Consider the following 16,156-nt stretch of genomic DNA (forward strand, 5'->3'; position numbering starts at 1 on the left):
TCTCACTTTACCTTATTCTCCAACCTTGTGCTTTCTTTTCCAACCAACTGATTTCTCTTGCTTTTACCATATACGTGACAATTCTTTACTCTGTTCCTTTGAACAAATTATTGCCTCCACCAGGAATATTCTCTCCCCTTCTTTCAACCAATCCCACTTTTTCCAAGACCTGGCTTGGAACTCTCTAACGAGAGGAAGCCTTGTCAGACCAGCCACTCAGCGGGCATAGTTACCGTTGCACTACACATTTTGTGTTTATGTTATCTTTCTGATTACCAGGTTGAACCTTCAAGGACAAGACTATCATCAGCAATGTCTCTCCCACTGTGGTCTAACACAATGATCTGTACACAACAGATGTTCTATAAACATTTGTGAAATAAGATGAATGGGATTCTCAAGATATTTAATAAACACTTTTTTTTTAAGTGGAGAATGGGGTTTCACCACGTTGGCCAGGCTGGTCTCAAACTCCTGGCCTCACGTAATTGACCCACTTTGGCCTCCCAAAGTGCTGGGACTACGAGCGTAAGCCACCACACCTGGTCAGTAAACATATTAACAGAGAAGTAATTTTTCTTAAACTAGAGCTTAGTCGGTGGGTCCACTTTTCAAACACTATAAACTGACGATAGAGGGAAGAGTGTTAAGTAAAAAGACTGATTGGCCACCACAGTACTTGGTCTCTGCCATTGTGCCACTCCCACCACTTCTAGACCAGTTAGGACAGGAGTTACCACTGAAGATGTGTATGCTCTGTGCCAAGGACCTTATGTCATTTAACCCTAGGAGATAGAAGCTATTATTCTACTACTAGCATTTTGCAGAGGGAAAGATTGAGGCTTGCAGACATTAAGCAATTTGCTCAGAATCGCATTTTAAGTGGAAAGTCTCTCTGATTTAAACATTATGGGGACAATGAGCTAAGAGAAAAGGATGGGAGGAGGGTGGGGAGCAAAGTACGTGAAAAACAAAAATCTTTGGGTCACATTTTTCAGAACTCTGTCCTGTCAAATCTTCCTTTATAACTATGGTGGCTGCCATCTCCCAACATGACTCCACGCACCCCCAGCCCCACCCTTTCCCACCCCGTCCTTTACCACCCCACTTGGCTCCCTCCTTGGGTCCCAGGGAGGCTCTGGTTCCCCAGCAGGAAGAGTTGGCTAAAGATGGCTCACAGCTGAGCCACAGTCTGGGAACTGTCTTGGTAGAAGCGAGTTGCCTCACGCAGCCACATTACTGCTCCACAAGAGGGCTGGTCAGATGCAGGGCTGCAAAGTCCAGAGTATCCTACCTGCCTCTGGGATGTCTTTGAAGGACCATCCCAGCTTCAGTGCTTCCCCATAGCATGGACTGAGGCCTCTAGGACAACAATATCCCAACTCAACCTCTCCAGCTGCCCAATCCTGCCTTTTTCCTTTCCTCGCTTCATTTGCTGTGCCTGAGAGCCCTCTCTTAAAAATCTCCTGCAGGTAAATCTGTGCTTCTGAGCCCACTTCCTGGGAACCTGCCTGAAGACACGGACCAACAGCGAGAAAGTGGAAATGAGGGCCCAAAGCCTGTGCTCTCACCAAATACCAGGAGAGAGACGCTGTCACATCCAAATCACCTTGCCCAATTTCAGCTGTGAAAAATAACCGGACATGGGCAGAGCTTGCCTCTGCCTCCCTCCCTGCCCTGATGCTCCCTTTGCTTCAGTTAGTGACTCTGTCCCCGTCTCCCATCAAGAGCCAAAACCCCAACACCTTCTCTTTTCTTTCTCCTTCAAACTCTGCATTCAGGAAAGGATTTGATGAACTCAGCCACACAAAAGGAAACTTAATAAAATTAATCTATTACTTCTTGGGGATTTAAAATAAGCTAATACTTAAAGTTTAGACCAAAGGAAGAATATGTTTAGCAACATTCCAGATATGTATTTACTCAGTAAAACATATACTTGAGCACTTAGTGTGCTCAGTGTTGGTTGCAAGCTGAGTGGAGAAGGGATTGTTTTAGGTTGTGGGCGGCCACCTCAGCCCTTTGAAAGCAATTCAATAGATAACTCCACTGACTCAAGACCCTCACGGTCCTTCTATATTCAGGTCCCTTGATTGTGCATTAATTTTATGCGGTTTCTACAAAGCCACTAGCATTTGCTGGATTGCCACACTGCAACAAGCACAGACATCTATCAGTAGGTCATCCCACCCCTCTAGAACTAAGTAAAACCTAAAGTCTTTTCCTATGGAGTTCATTTCATCCAAAAAACAAGTAAGTAATCAGCTCCTCTTCTGCCCAAGTCAAAAGCATCCTACAAATTTTTTTTCAAGATACTGGGAAATGGTTCAGAAGCAGCAGCAGTCTTTTAAATTCAGTCTTCCTTGATATTCAGCAAACGTGTATTCATGTACTTTTGGACAGGTTCAAGATAAAGGGCAAATAGAAAAAAATTCACCGGCAGGGGGTATCTAGTCTGTGCGAATGATTCTTTATGCCTAGAAGAAGAAATGTGGGAGATGTTGCTTCTAATTTTCTCATGTCTCAAAAAATGAACACTGGGGTTGCTGCTCAGCTTGTCGTAGGTTAATACATAAAGTTACGAGACAGCAGGCTCAGTAGGATGAGCAAGACACTGGAGACTCAAGGACAAACAATTTGTATCACTATTTACTACTGCCAGCTTGCTAGGAATCCCCATTTAAGTTGCTTAATTTTTCTTTAAGCTTCAGTTTTTAAAAAAAGTAGATAAAGACAGGTTCATTTCACAAAGTGCCATTAATAATTACTAAAATACAGATGCTTCTCAACTTATGAGGTTACATCCTGACAAACTCATGGTAAGTCGAAAATGCATTTAATACACCTAACCTACCGAACATCCTAGCTTAGCCTAGTCTATGTTAAATGTGCTCAGAACAATTATATTAGCCTACAGTTGGGCAAAATCATCTAGTGCAAAGGCTTTTTATAATAAAGTGTTAACTACCTCATAGAATAAATTGAATACTGTACTGAAACTGAAAAACAGAATGACTGTATGGGGATACTCAAAGTATGATTTCTACTTAACACGTATCACTTTTGTGCCATTGTAAAGTCCAAAAAAATCATTTCATTGAATCATCATAAATTGGGACCATCTGTACACAGAATTGTCTATCCTACATTGTTCATTAATAATTCCCAAAGATAATGCAAACCCTCTTTTTGGCAACATACATATAGCTTTTTAAATTTGGTAGACACATTTGCATTAATAAAAATATAGGATTTTTAAATACCTAGATGACAGTTCTTCACACACACACACACACACATACCAGGAGAACTACAGCAGAGAATAGTGTGAAGTATGACTCACGTGTGAGGATAAAAGAAGCTTTCAGGAATAACCAAAAGCTCTGGAATCATTTACCTTGATATACTGCCACAGATGACCGAGCATGGTTGAACGTTGTGCAGGTAGTGAATGGCTTTAGATATTCCTATTAATATACTGATTCGAACGTGCCAAGGGAGTGGGGCCGTGTCACCCTAAAACGACAACAGCAATTGGTTTGGTTGCACTTTCTGAGTAAAAACTACCTATGTATTCCTTATGCAGACATACACCAGAATAGAAGCAGATAGCAAGGTGGGGTGAGGTGGGTGAATCAACGTTTTGGTTTTCCAGAACTTATTTTTAATTCCAGATGGGTTTCCTTCTGCTACTGATGACAGTTCTAGGCCTCTTTATAGACAGTGAAAATACTCCATACTTCTTAATATTAGCTTAATCAAAACATAGCTAGTAAGGTAACACTACTTAAAAGTTCATTAAATAAGATTTTTAAGTTACTTGTGGTATAATAGTATGAGTAATTGAGACAATCTGCTTTTATTTTCATCCTCACTGAAACTTAACCTATTTGGAATCAATTTTTAAACTTAACCTCCAAAAACATCTAATGAGGGATCATGGCATTTATTCAACCTCCTTCTCTCTCTCTCCCTCTCTCTGTCTCTCTCTCTCTCTTTTCTTTCTTTTTTTTTTTTGAGACAAGGTCTCACTCCATGTCACCCAGGCTGGAGTACAGTGGCACAATCATAGCTCACTACAGTCTCCATGTCCCTGGGCTCAAGCAATTGTCCTGCCTCTGCCTCTCAAGTAGATGGGACAGGCATGTGCCACCATGGCCAGCAATTTATTTACTTACTTATTTGAGGCAGAGTCTTGCTTTGTCGCCCAGGCTGGAGTGCTATGGTACAATCTCCAGGCTGGAGTGCAATGGCACAATCTCGGCTTGCTGCAACCTCTGCCTCCTGGGTTCAAGTGATTCTCCTGCCTCAGCCTCCTGAGTAGCTGGGATTACAGGTGCGCACTACCACGCCCAGCTAATTTCTGTATTTTTAGTGGAGATGGGGTTTCACCATGTTGGTCAGGCTAGTCCCGAATTCCTGACCTCATGATCCACCCACCTTGCCCTCCCAAAGTGCTGGTATTACAGGCATGAGCCACCGTGCCCAGCCTATTCATTTTTTTAGTAGAGGCGAGATCTGGCTATGTTGTTGTCCAGGCTGCCTCTTTCTCTTTAGAGTCTGTGTCACTGTTATGGCAATCCTTTGTATTGAAGGATACTTTATATAAAGTTATACAAATTAAAATTATCTAAGGAATAAGAGTAGTTGATGGCAACTCACTGGAGGTACAGAATCAAATATAATATAACATGGTTGCCAAAAGATTTGCTGGGTTCTTACTACATAATGAGTAAGAACCCAATATGGTTGCCAAAATGTTGCACAAAACACATTAACTCAGGTATTTGCTCAGCCTCCTAAAAGTAAGAAATTAATCCAAGAAGTACTGCTTCCTTGGGAAACCCATCCTTCGCTTTCCCCTCATGCAAACACGTCTTGCCTCCCAGCTCTCCCAGATGGTTTCAGCAGCTCTCCCAGGACTTCAGGGGGTCAGAGGATCAGACAGAATAATAGAAAGAACTTACTACACACTGCAATCTGTCAAAAAGTGTTCCATTTCTCATGTATGGATAAACCAGACAGAACTTCTCAGTCTCTGTAAAATATGCAGTCAACTCGAGTATGTTTGGATGGTGAAACCTTGAAACAAAAGATGTTTTAAAGCCATCAAATTGCGTATTCAGACAGGAAATGAACAACACTCCGGTGTGGGAGTAGTAAGGTGGGATGGAGAATAGGCTTAAAGCAGAATATAAATTTGGCTGGACACATTGGGCACAGGACACAGATTTGCTTTCCAAACTGGTCTAAAGAGTTCTAACGGCAGGGCGCGGTGGCTCACACCTGTAATCCCAGCAATTTGGGAGGCCGAGGTGGGCAGATCACTTGAGGTCAGGAGTTTGAGACCTGCCTGGCCAACATGGTGAAATCCTATTTCTACTAAAAACACAAAAATTAGCCGGGCCTGGTGGTGAGCACCTGGTTATTCCAGCTACTCAGAAGGCTGAGGCAGGAGAATTGCTTGAACTGGGAGGCAGAGGTTGCAGTGAACCTAGATCATGTCACTGCACTCCAGCCTGGGTGACAAGAGTGAGACTCCACCTCAAAAAAAAAAAAAAAAAAAAAAATTCTAGCAAATACTAGTTACTGTTTTTGATTGACTGTAATCATGTAAATATAAATAAAACATCCAAATATAAGGCACACATTTTCAAAAAATAAAGAGTTTTAAAGATTTGTAATATTGGAAACTTTACAAAAGGTAGCACTATTCAATATTAACTTATTTTTATCAATATGAAAGACAACATGACTCATTAAGTAAAAACAGTACAACTAAAATTGTTAGTTTGATTTATTTAAGAATATAAGTTTAAGCCACCAAAACATAAGAATAAATACCATTTTCATTCATCCACTTGTTGAGCACTACTATGTCAGGGACTGTGCTAAATACCAGTTACACAGCTGAAGAGAGATGTCAGTGTCTTCACAAAGCTTGCAGTATTGTCTAAATCCCTATGACTAGTAATGTTTGATGTTGAGAGTATATCCCTGATTTTAAATCACAGATTTCTATGTCAGTGTAGCCTACATTTCTCAGACTTTTCTTCCCCTAATAATCATTTATTAGCTTATTAACAAAAACTATATTCCTCAATAGTGTGTGCTATCACTATGAGCCCAGGTAACAACTATGAAACATAAAATGTGAAATTCACACATACTGTGAGCTCAGTTTAATTCAAAAATTACTTATGGGATACCTACTATGTTCTGGGCGGGCTTGGGGATATTAAAATAAATCTGTAAAAAATATTCTATTTATAAAAGCCTATTATTCATTTCTGCAGTAGCAAAATTTTCCTATAAACACACACATCCCTATATATATTGTGCATATGTGGTGGGGGAGGGGGGTTCTGATTCCTTTTCTTCTTCTTACTTCAAGGAAGGAAGCATGTGTGTGTATGTGTGTGTGTGTGTGTGTGTATGTGTGTGTATACATGTACACACACAGAGAAGTTTTTATTTTTAAATATATCAAAGTCTTCTGTGATACAAGATCCCCACACCTATTATGATTCCAACTATACCTATAAAATGAAAAGCAATGGATTGAAAGGAAATTGAGGTAGTGTATTTAACAGTCCGTGTATACCTGGTTGGTTCTTCTGCAACTTAAAATAATTCAGAGAGACGAATCTTCTGGAAGGCAGTAGATAGTGGACATCAGATAGACACGGCCATGGCCTGGTGCTCTACTCTCTTGCTCAGAGAGGAGAAAAGACCATGTGCTTATTTTTAAGTATTACTGATCAAACAGAAAAACAGATACTTTAGAGGTTACCAAGGTATGGAACGTGGAGATACCTTGGAGAAAGTTTGCTGGTTTTGTACCTGTGGACCCATGCCACCCAACTTTTTGCTACAAATTTTTAAATCAGTAGGGTTTTAGATTATATACATCAGAAGGTTAGCAGATCTGATACCTTCTAAAATCACTTCAGCAAACATTCTGAGTGCCTTGTTCAGACAAAATTATGCAAGCCCCATGGTGTGGTAAACAGACTTGAACGACTAACCTGGGATTGAATCTCCGGTCTTTTTAACGACTGTGTTAACTTGGGCAAGTTATTTAATTGCTCTGAGCCTGTTCCTTTAACTGTAATCAGTAATTAAAACATCTATTTCCAAGGTTCTTATGAAAATTAAATAAAAGGTTAAGCCAAAAGCCAGGTCCTCAAAAATTATTAGCTTTTTCCCCTTCCCTTGAGAAAGGAGGGAAAAAAGGAATCAGAAGTCACATTCTATGGAGTTTACAATTCTGTTTAAGGTAATTCCCTTAATATTAAACTAAAGAAACCTCATCCTTCAGGTCTCAGCTTAGATATTATTTCTATCAAGAAACCCATTCTGCTGCTCATCCCCCAAGTTATCATTCCCTCCTCTGTGCTCGTATTTCCTCATCTTACCACTTAGTTTATTGAAATTGTCTGTTTACTTAGGAATTTCTCTCCCAATCCCATTTTTGATAGTACATTCTAAGAGGAGAAAGCTGCATCTGCCTTAGTCACATCTGAGAAGATGATTTAGGAAATAACTTGGATCTTATAGAAAAGGTAGGATGTACCTCAGTTTCCTCATCTGCAAAATGGGGATAACAGGAGAATTTATCTCATTGGATGGTCATGAGGATTAATGAATTAACACATGTAAAGCACTTGAAATAGGGCCTAACACAAAATAAATATTAGCAAAATAAAAATGGTACCCCAGGAATAGTCAACCTTATAAAATTGTAAATGTCTCCAGATTAATCTATAAAGTTATTAAAATTCCATTAAAAATGCCAACAGAATTTTTGAAGCCTAGACAAGCTGTTGTTGTAGTTCACAGAAAATATCTCACCAGATAAACAAATGGATCAGGTAAATAAATGTAAAAAATGAAGCCATGAAAGTACTGGAAAAAATAGGAGAACTATTTTATTAGGTTGGTGCAAAAATTATTGCGGTTTTTGCCCAGCTACTAGGGAGGCTGAGGCAGAAGAATGGTGTGAACCCAGGAGGCAGAGCTTGCAGTGAGCTGAAATGGAACCACTGCACTCCAGCCTGGGTGACAGAGCAAGACTCTGTCTCAAAAAAAAAAAAAAAAAAAGTAATGTTTACTTTTAATGGCAAAAAAAGTGATAACTTTTAATGGCAAAACTGCAATAACTTTTACACCAACCTAAATATAACTTCTTAATGGAAAAGGCCTTTTAAACTATAACATAAAATCTAGAATCCCTAAAAGAAAACCTTGATAAATTTAACTGTATTAAAACTATTTCTACATGTCAACACTATAATAAGCAAAGATGAAATGACAGTACAGTAAAAAATTATTTGCATCTCATAACATAAAAATAGGCTGATTTTCTAATAGGAATTATAAAATATTCCTTCAAATCATTAAGAAAAGACCAACAGTCTAATCTATAATAATAGGTAAGGAATATTATAAGCTACTTCATAGAAAATAAAATATATCTCTTAATAAAAAAGGATTATTAATATCACTCAGAAAAATTGATACTATGAGACTTCTTTTTCTGAGAGGCCTCAAATAAATAAAATATAAATGAAAGAGGAGACATTACAACTGATGCCACAGAAACACAAAGGATCGTAAGAGACTATTATGAACTATCGTATGCCAACAATCTGGAAAACGTAAAAGAAATAGATGGATTCCTAGAAACATACCATCCACCAAGACTGTATCATGAAGAAATAGAAAACCTAAACAGACCAATAACAACTAAGGAGATTGATTCAATAATCAAAAACCTCCAACAAAGAAAAGTCCAGGACCATAGAGCTTCTGGCAAAATTTTAACAAGCATTTAAAAAAGAATTAATACTAATCCTTGTCAAACTCTTTTAAAAAATTAAAGAGGAGGGAACACTGTAAATCTTATTTTATTAGGACAGCATTACCCTCATATCAAAGCCAGATAAGAACATAATGAGAAAAAGTTGTAGGCCAATATCCCTGATGGCCATAGATACAAAAATCTTCAACAAAATACTAGCAAGCTAAATTCAACAGAACATTGTTTGTTTGTTTGTTTGTTTGTTTTTGGATATCGAGTCTTGCTTTGTTGCCCAGGCTAGAGTGTAGTGGCATGATCTCAGCTCACTGCAACCTCTGCCTCCCAGGTTCAAGCAAATCTTGTGCCTCAGCCTCCTGTGTAGCTGGGATTGCAAGTGTGCGCCACTACACCTGGCTAATTTTTATATTTTTAGTACAGATGGGGTTTCATCATGTTGGCCAGGCTAGTCTTGAACTCCTGACCTCAGGTGACCCACCTTCCCTGGCCTCCCAAAGTGCTGAGATTACAGGTGTGAGCCATTGTTCCCAGTCTTCAACAGAACATTAATAGGATGAAATACCATAGTCAAACAGGACTTAGCCCCGAGAAGCAAGAATGGTTTAACATGTGCAGATCTATAAATTATACACCATATTAACACACTGCAAAAATCACAAAACCATCTCAACAAATGCAAAGGCATTTGATAAAATTCAACATCCTTTCATGATGGAACCTCTCAACAAATTAGGTGTAGAAGGAATGTATCTCAACATAATAAATGCCATATATGACAAACCCACAGTTAACATCATACCTAACAGTGAAAAGCTGAATGCTTTTCCTCTAAGTTCAGGAAAAAGATAAGGGTGCTCATACTTTCCATTTCTATTCAACATAAAGCTGGAAGTCCTAGCCAGAGCAATTAGGTAAGAAAAAGAAATAAAAGGCATCCTAATTGGAAAGGTGGAAGTTAATGGGCTCTGTCTGCAGATGACATGATGAAAACCCAAAAGACTCCACCAAAAAAACTGTTAAAACTAATAAACAAATTCAGAAAAGTTGCAGAATACAAAATCAATGTATAAAAACTAACTATGTGTGTATATGCTAACAATGAACAATCTGAAAAGGAAATTAAAGAAATTGATCCTATTTACAACAGCATTAAAAAGAATAAAACTCTTAGGAATAAATTTAACCAAGGAGGTGAAAATTCTGTGCATTAACAACTATAAGACACTGATGAAAGAAACTGAAGAAGACACAAATAAATGGAAAGATGCATTACATACATGAATTGAAATAATTAATATTGTTAAAATGTCCATAAAAGTGAGCTACACATTCAATGCAATTTCTATCAAAATTCCAATGACATTTTTCAAAAAATAGAAGAATGCTAAAATTTATATAGAACCACAAAAGACCCCAAACAGTCTAAGTGAGTTTAAGAAAGAAGAACAAAGCCAGAGGCATTCACTTCCTGATTTTAAACTATATTACAGAGCTATAGTAATAAAAACAATATAGCACTGGCATAAAAACAGACTCATTGACCAATGGAATAGAATTTAAAAAAAAAACAAAACAGAAATAAACCTACATATACATCATCAACTAATCTTTGAAAAGGGCACCAAGTATATACAACAGAAAAAGAAAATTATCTTCAATAAATGGTGTTGGGAAAACTGAATACCCACATACAAAATAATAAAACTAGAACTTTGTCTTATACACCATATACAAAAATTATCTCAAAATGGATTAAATATTTAAATGTAAGATCTGAAACCATACAAATCTGGAAGAAAACATAGGGAAAATTTTCCTTAAGATTGGTCTTGGCAATGATTTTTTGGCTATGACACCAAAAGCGTAGGTGACAAAAGCAAAAATAAGCAAGTAGAACTATATCAAACTAAAAAGCTTCTTCACAGCAAAGGAAGCAATCAACAAAATGAAAAGGAAACCTATGGAATGGCAGCAAATATTTGCAAACCATATATCTAATAAGGTGTTAAGATACAAAATAGTGAGGAATTCATACAACTCAATAGCAAAAAAACAAATAACCTGATAAAAATGGGTAAATGACCCAAAGAGATGGTTTTTCAAAGAAGACATACCAATGACTAACAGGTATATGAAAAGATGCTCAACATCACTAATCATCAGAAAAATGCAAATCAAAACCACAATGAGATATCACCTCACACTTGTTAGGATGGCTATTATCAAAAAGTTGCCAAGGGTATGGAGAAAAAGATACGAGAGTTGCTGAGGGTATGGAGAAAAAGAAGTCCTTGTATGCTGTTGGTTGGAATATAAAGTGGTACAGCCATAATGGAGGTTCCTTAAAAAACTAAAAATACAACTGCCATGAGATCCAACAATCTCACTTCTGCGTATGTATTAGTCCGTTTTCATGCTGCTGATAAAGACATACCCGAGACCTGGCAATTTACAAAAGAAAGAGGCTGAATGGGCTTACAGTTCCATATGGTTGAGGATGCCCCACAATCATGGTGGAAGGTAAAAAGCACATCTCACACGGTGGCAGACAAAAGAACAGAGCATGTGCAGGGAAACTCCCCTTTTTAAAACCATCAGGTCTTGTGAGACTTATTCACTATCACAAAAACAGTATGGGAGAAACTGCCCCCCTGACTCAATTATCTCCCACTAGGTCCCTCCCACAACACATGGGAATTATGGGAGTATATTCACGATGAGATTTGGGTGGTGACACAGAGCCAAACCATATCAGGGTATGTATGTAAAAGAAATAAAATCAGTATCTCAAAGAGATATCTGTGCTCTCATGTTTAATGCAGCATTATTTACAGTAACCAAGACATAGACACAACTTAAATGTCCATTGACAGATGAATGGATAAACAATAAAGAAAGTGTGATACACACAACACACATACACACACAAAAAAATGGAATATTATTCAGCCATAAAAAGAAGAAAATCCTGCCATTTTCAACAACATAGATGAACCTGGAAGACATTATGCTAAGTGAAATAAGCCAGACACAGAAGACAAATACTGCATGATCTCACTTACATGTGGAAGCTAAAAAAGTCAAACATAGAGAAGCACAGAGCAGAAAAATAGTTACCAAGGGCTGGGGGTTGGGAAAAATAGAGAGATGTTGGTCAAAGCAGACAACCTTTCCATTGTACAATGAATACATTCTGGGGATCTAAAGTACAGCATGGGTGGTGATAGATGTATTAATTAATTTGATTGTGGTAATCATTAGACAGTGTGTACATACTGTATATAAAATCATCACACTGTACACATTAATATATACAATTTTTATTTGTCAATAAATATTTTTTCAAAAGCTACACTGATAAACTATTTTCACCTAACAGATTGGCAAAAATTAAGAGGTAAGAATAAATACCAGGTTGGCAACAATGGAAAACCAGGCACTCATATATGACTTCTTTGAAAGTAAATTGTTATAACTTATATTGGAGGACAATTTGTTATGATAAAATGCACATAACCATTTAACACCACCATTTGATGAGAATTTATTTTACAGATATACTCAAATAAGTACGAAATAACATAAATACAAGGTTTTCTTGTTGCAGCATTATTTTCATATAATAAAATATTAGAACAAATCTAAGAAACCATCAACAGGGGAATGGTTACGTAAACTACAGTACAGAATATAATAGAATATGAAAATAAGCAATGTGAACAATGTGTTCATGTCACCGCTTGTGTTAAAGGAGAAAAATAAGAAAACAAAATACATATTTGCCTACACACAAAATATCTCTGGAAAGATATACAAGGAACTGGTAATACTGTTGCCTTGGAAAGATCAGCTGGGTGACTGGATGATAATGGTGGGAGAAAATCTTTTCTTGGTCTATCCTTTTGCACTTTTGAAATTTTGCAATGTTTGAACCTTACTTTCATAAGCAAATAAATAAAACAATCACATGTAAAAACTTTTTACTATTACAATTTTGGATTTCATTTTTTATTGACTAAGTGATGTGTAAGCTTTGATGATTAGCCTCTACTATTCTGATTTCTGGTCTTCAGTCTAAAAGAAAATGGATTCAGTATAATGCCTTCTCTCTTCACCTTCCTCTCTGCCTCCCGACTTCACATCTTGGTTAAAAAAATATCGAAAAGAAAGTTTCCTATTTGTAAAGAGTGGCAAGTGAACTCTACAGGGTTAGAGGCTTTCAGTGAGGAGGGCTGCACAGCTGCAGATACGAATATATATATGAAAATGAAGTCATTTCAATTTGTCTCCAAGGACTCTCAGACTCAGGAGTGAATTCCCGAAAAATAATATGTACATCAAAATCGCTTGATTTCTTTGTCTAAAACTCTCTTCCTGAATAGAGTTATACTGATGAAACAGCTTATAGACTGGAACGTCTCTAAGGAAGAGAGGAAATGGTGAAATATAGACCTAATGTTCTAAGAGTTACTATTCAGCCATGTTAGTCACATATGATTTAACCCACTTCCTTGTGACAGTTTCCTGTTAAAATATGTTCAAGGGAATTATGTAAATGATCTATTTTAAAATGTACTCTAAGGAATATACTAAAGCACGTGTCAAAATTTATCCAAAGTTCTAACATCCAAATCAAATGTATTACATATCACGCCAAGCTCTGTGCTGTAAAATAAAAAATGAACAGAGATGAAACCCAGGCACAAAGAGGAGGAAATTCCAGAGAAAACATACTCACAGTAGTAAGACTTCAAGCTCAGATAAAAAACTCTTCCAATGCTTCTTACATTGCATTTTTTTCTCCTACATAGACAGAAAGACAAGAACAAAATTAAGAAAAGGATTTGTTTCTAGGATTCTTAACCCAGGGTCTATAGTCTCCTTAAATTAGATGAACTTTTTGGTGTAAATGCGTATGAACACTTTTCTGGGGAAATAATCTTTAGCTTTTACCAGATTTTCAAAAATCCATTAGCCCCAAAAGAGATCTGGAATGAGTGTTCTTAAATGAAAAGTTTTTCATGCAATGTATTGCCTTGCTAAACTCTTTCATCATATTTTGTACACATTTACATAAATTCAAAAACATTCTATGTATTCAAAGACAATCCCATGACAGCTAGAACCTCCCCCACTTGATCTTACAAAGAATCCAGTTTGTGTTATTTCCATTCTGCTGCAAAATTTCACTAATTTGGTATTTATGACTTGGGTTATTTGGATATGTCAGTTTAAGTTTACCTTTGCATTTTGAAAAGATGGGCTTACCAAGCAAATAAAAATATAACTCTTTACTTCCAAGAAGCTTTAGAAGATAGCACAGAGGCTGACACATGAATATTTTAATGAGTTTAATAATGTACTGAGCACCTACTCTGTCCCTGGCACTGTTCTTGATGCCTTCATACATCTTAGGTCATTGCATGTCTCTGGATCTCAGGTTTCCAACTTCTACCAAAAAAAGAGTTAAATTAAGTCTGCTCCTAGGTCTCACCAGTTGTAACGTTCTATCATTTGCAAATTGCTAGAGAAGGTAGAGTTTTGGAGCTCTGCCTTCAGGAATAAAGGGAGAGAAATTCAACAGGAATTTTGGAAACTATTTTCCAAGTTGAACTAGGAAGTCAGAAACAATAAATCAGACTAAAAAATCATTTTCAAGGACCATTTTATCAGAATTTACATTTTACGAGACCATTGTCCTGGGAGCCAGATGGGTTGGATTTTCCGCCTATCTCTAACACTTGCTATTTGTGACTCTTTGTCAGTCACTCAACCTCCCTAAGGTCATAGTTTTCTAGTTTGAAAAATGAAGAAGTTGGTTTTTTTGTTTATGCTAATGTAACACTCTAACACCCTGTTGCTTGAAATGTGGTCTATGACCAAAAAAACCTCAGCTTCGCTAGGAGCTGCTGAGAAATGGCAAATCCAGGGCTCCTGTCAGATCTGCTGAATCAGAATCTGCATTGTAAGATGATTCCCAGGTAATTAAAGTTAGAGAAGCACAGATCTAACACACCTAGCACAATTTCCCACCTCAGTCCCTCTAAGAAAAGTAATTGGTAATAAACAATGTTACAAAACTGCATTTCTTTAACAAAGTTCTGTGGCTAAGGCTTCATTAAATGTTCTCATTTTTTCCTGATAAGTGTGTGTGTGTGTGTGTGTGTGTGTGCGCGCACGCGTGTGTTCGGTTAAAATAGGGGGCAGAGATAAAAGCAGAAGGGTGAAGTCTGGCCATACTTCCACGTACCACCTTAAGAGAAAGTTAAAATGTATGTAGAGACAGTAAGACTTTGTATACACCTTGGTAATCTCAGGTATTTTTACTCCTAACAACTAGCAACTAAATTCTTGGAAAAGGTATGTATGCTTCATTCAATTTATCCAGCAAACATTTACTGAGCAACTGCTATGGGCCAGGCCCTGTAATAAGGCACTAAGATACAAAGACAAATAAGAGCTCTTCAAAGAAAGCTGCCTAGTCCTTTGAGAGAGGTGGGTGAATAATGTAATGCTTTGATGCTGTTGCTAAACATAGGAGTGTCACCCAAACCACACTGGAGGGGTCAGAGACAATCCAGGAAATAACACCTGTCTTTAAGAAAGAAAGGGAAGGGGTTCTAGAGGCAATGATGTCCCATTCAGACTCATGGAAAGAAAACTCCCAAAAGGGAGTGTGATTTGGTGGCAGCTGCAGAAAGAACAGGAAAGTAGACTGGACAGACCCTTTGGGGATGGGGTCCTGAGGCTCAACTATAAGAGAGTGTACGAATTGGGGCCAGGGACACATTGGCACTAAGAAACAGGCTTTAGCTTGGCCACCTCTAGAGCGACCACATTCTATTTGTTGAATGGTTGTGCCAGTTGGTTGTTTCTTTAGCATCTTCTCAGGAATTCTGAGATGTCTATGTACAATTAAGTAGTACTAACTGCAATTTGGAGAAATGGAGAAATTAGGGAAATAATTTTTTAAAAGGTTCTGTAATGCACGTTGCAAACTAGGAATCACTGTGGAACCCTCCTTCTTCCCACTTCCCCAGTCCTATAACAGATAATCAGATGTGGTCCACTTCACCTCATCTCTTAGACATACTTTCTCCTCTGCATCCTCACTGACTTTGCCCAGACTAACAGCATTAGCTCTCAACAGTGGCAACACATGTGAACCACCTTGGGATCTTTTAAAAAACACTGGTGCCTACCATTTTTTTAAAAGCTCATTTTTTAAAGGCTCATTTTCTTAAAAGCCCATTTTTTTAAAGGCTCATTTTAAAAAAAAGCTCCCTAGATAATTCTAATATATAGTCAGGGTTGGGAACACTGGTTTACACCCTG

General features: G+C 37.6%; 1 protein-coding gene across 2 annotated transcripts in view; it reads right to left on the bottom strand.

Moving 5' to 3' along the window:
- LOC105473432 (interleukin 1 receptor associated kinase 3) overlaps window positions 1-16,156 on the bottom strand; it is a 53,664-nt gene that overhangs the window by 12,732 nt on the left and 24,776 nt on the right. For both annotated transcript variants that reach the window (XM_011727259.3, XM_011727257.3), the window contains 3 exons: window positions 13,560-13,624; window positions 4,968-5,082; window positions 3,398-3,516 (listed from right to left, as the gene is read on the bottom strand). In XM_011727259.3, coding sequence (XP_011725561.2) covers window positions 3,398-3,516; window positions 4,968-5,082; window positions 13,560-13,624 — 299 coding nt within the window. The remainder of the gene's footprint in view (window positions 1-3,397; window positions 3,517-4,967; window positions 5,083-13,559; window positions 13,625-16,156) is intronic.

The sequence above is a fragment of the Macaca nemestrina genome, chromosome 10 (genome assembly GCF_043159975.1).
Source record: "Macaca nemestrina isolate mMacNem1 chromosome 10, mMacNem.hap1, whole genome shotgun sequence".
Classification (NCBI taxonomy): Eukaryota; Metazoa; Chordata; class Mammalia; order Primates; family Cercopithecidae; genus Macaca; species Macaca nemestrina.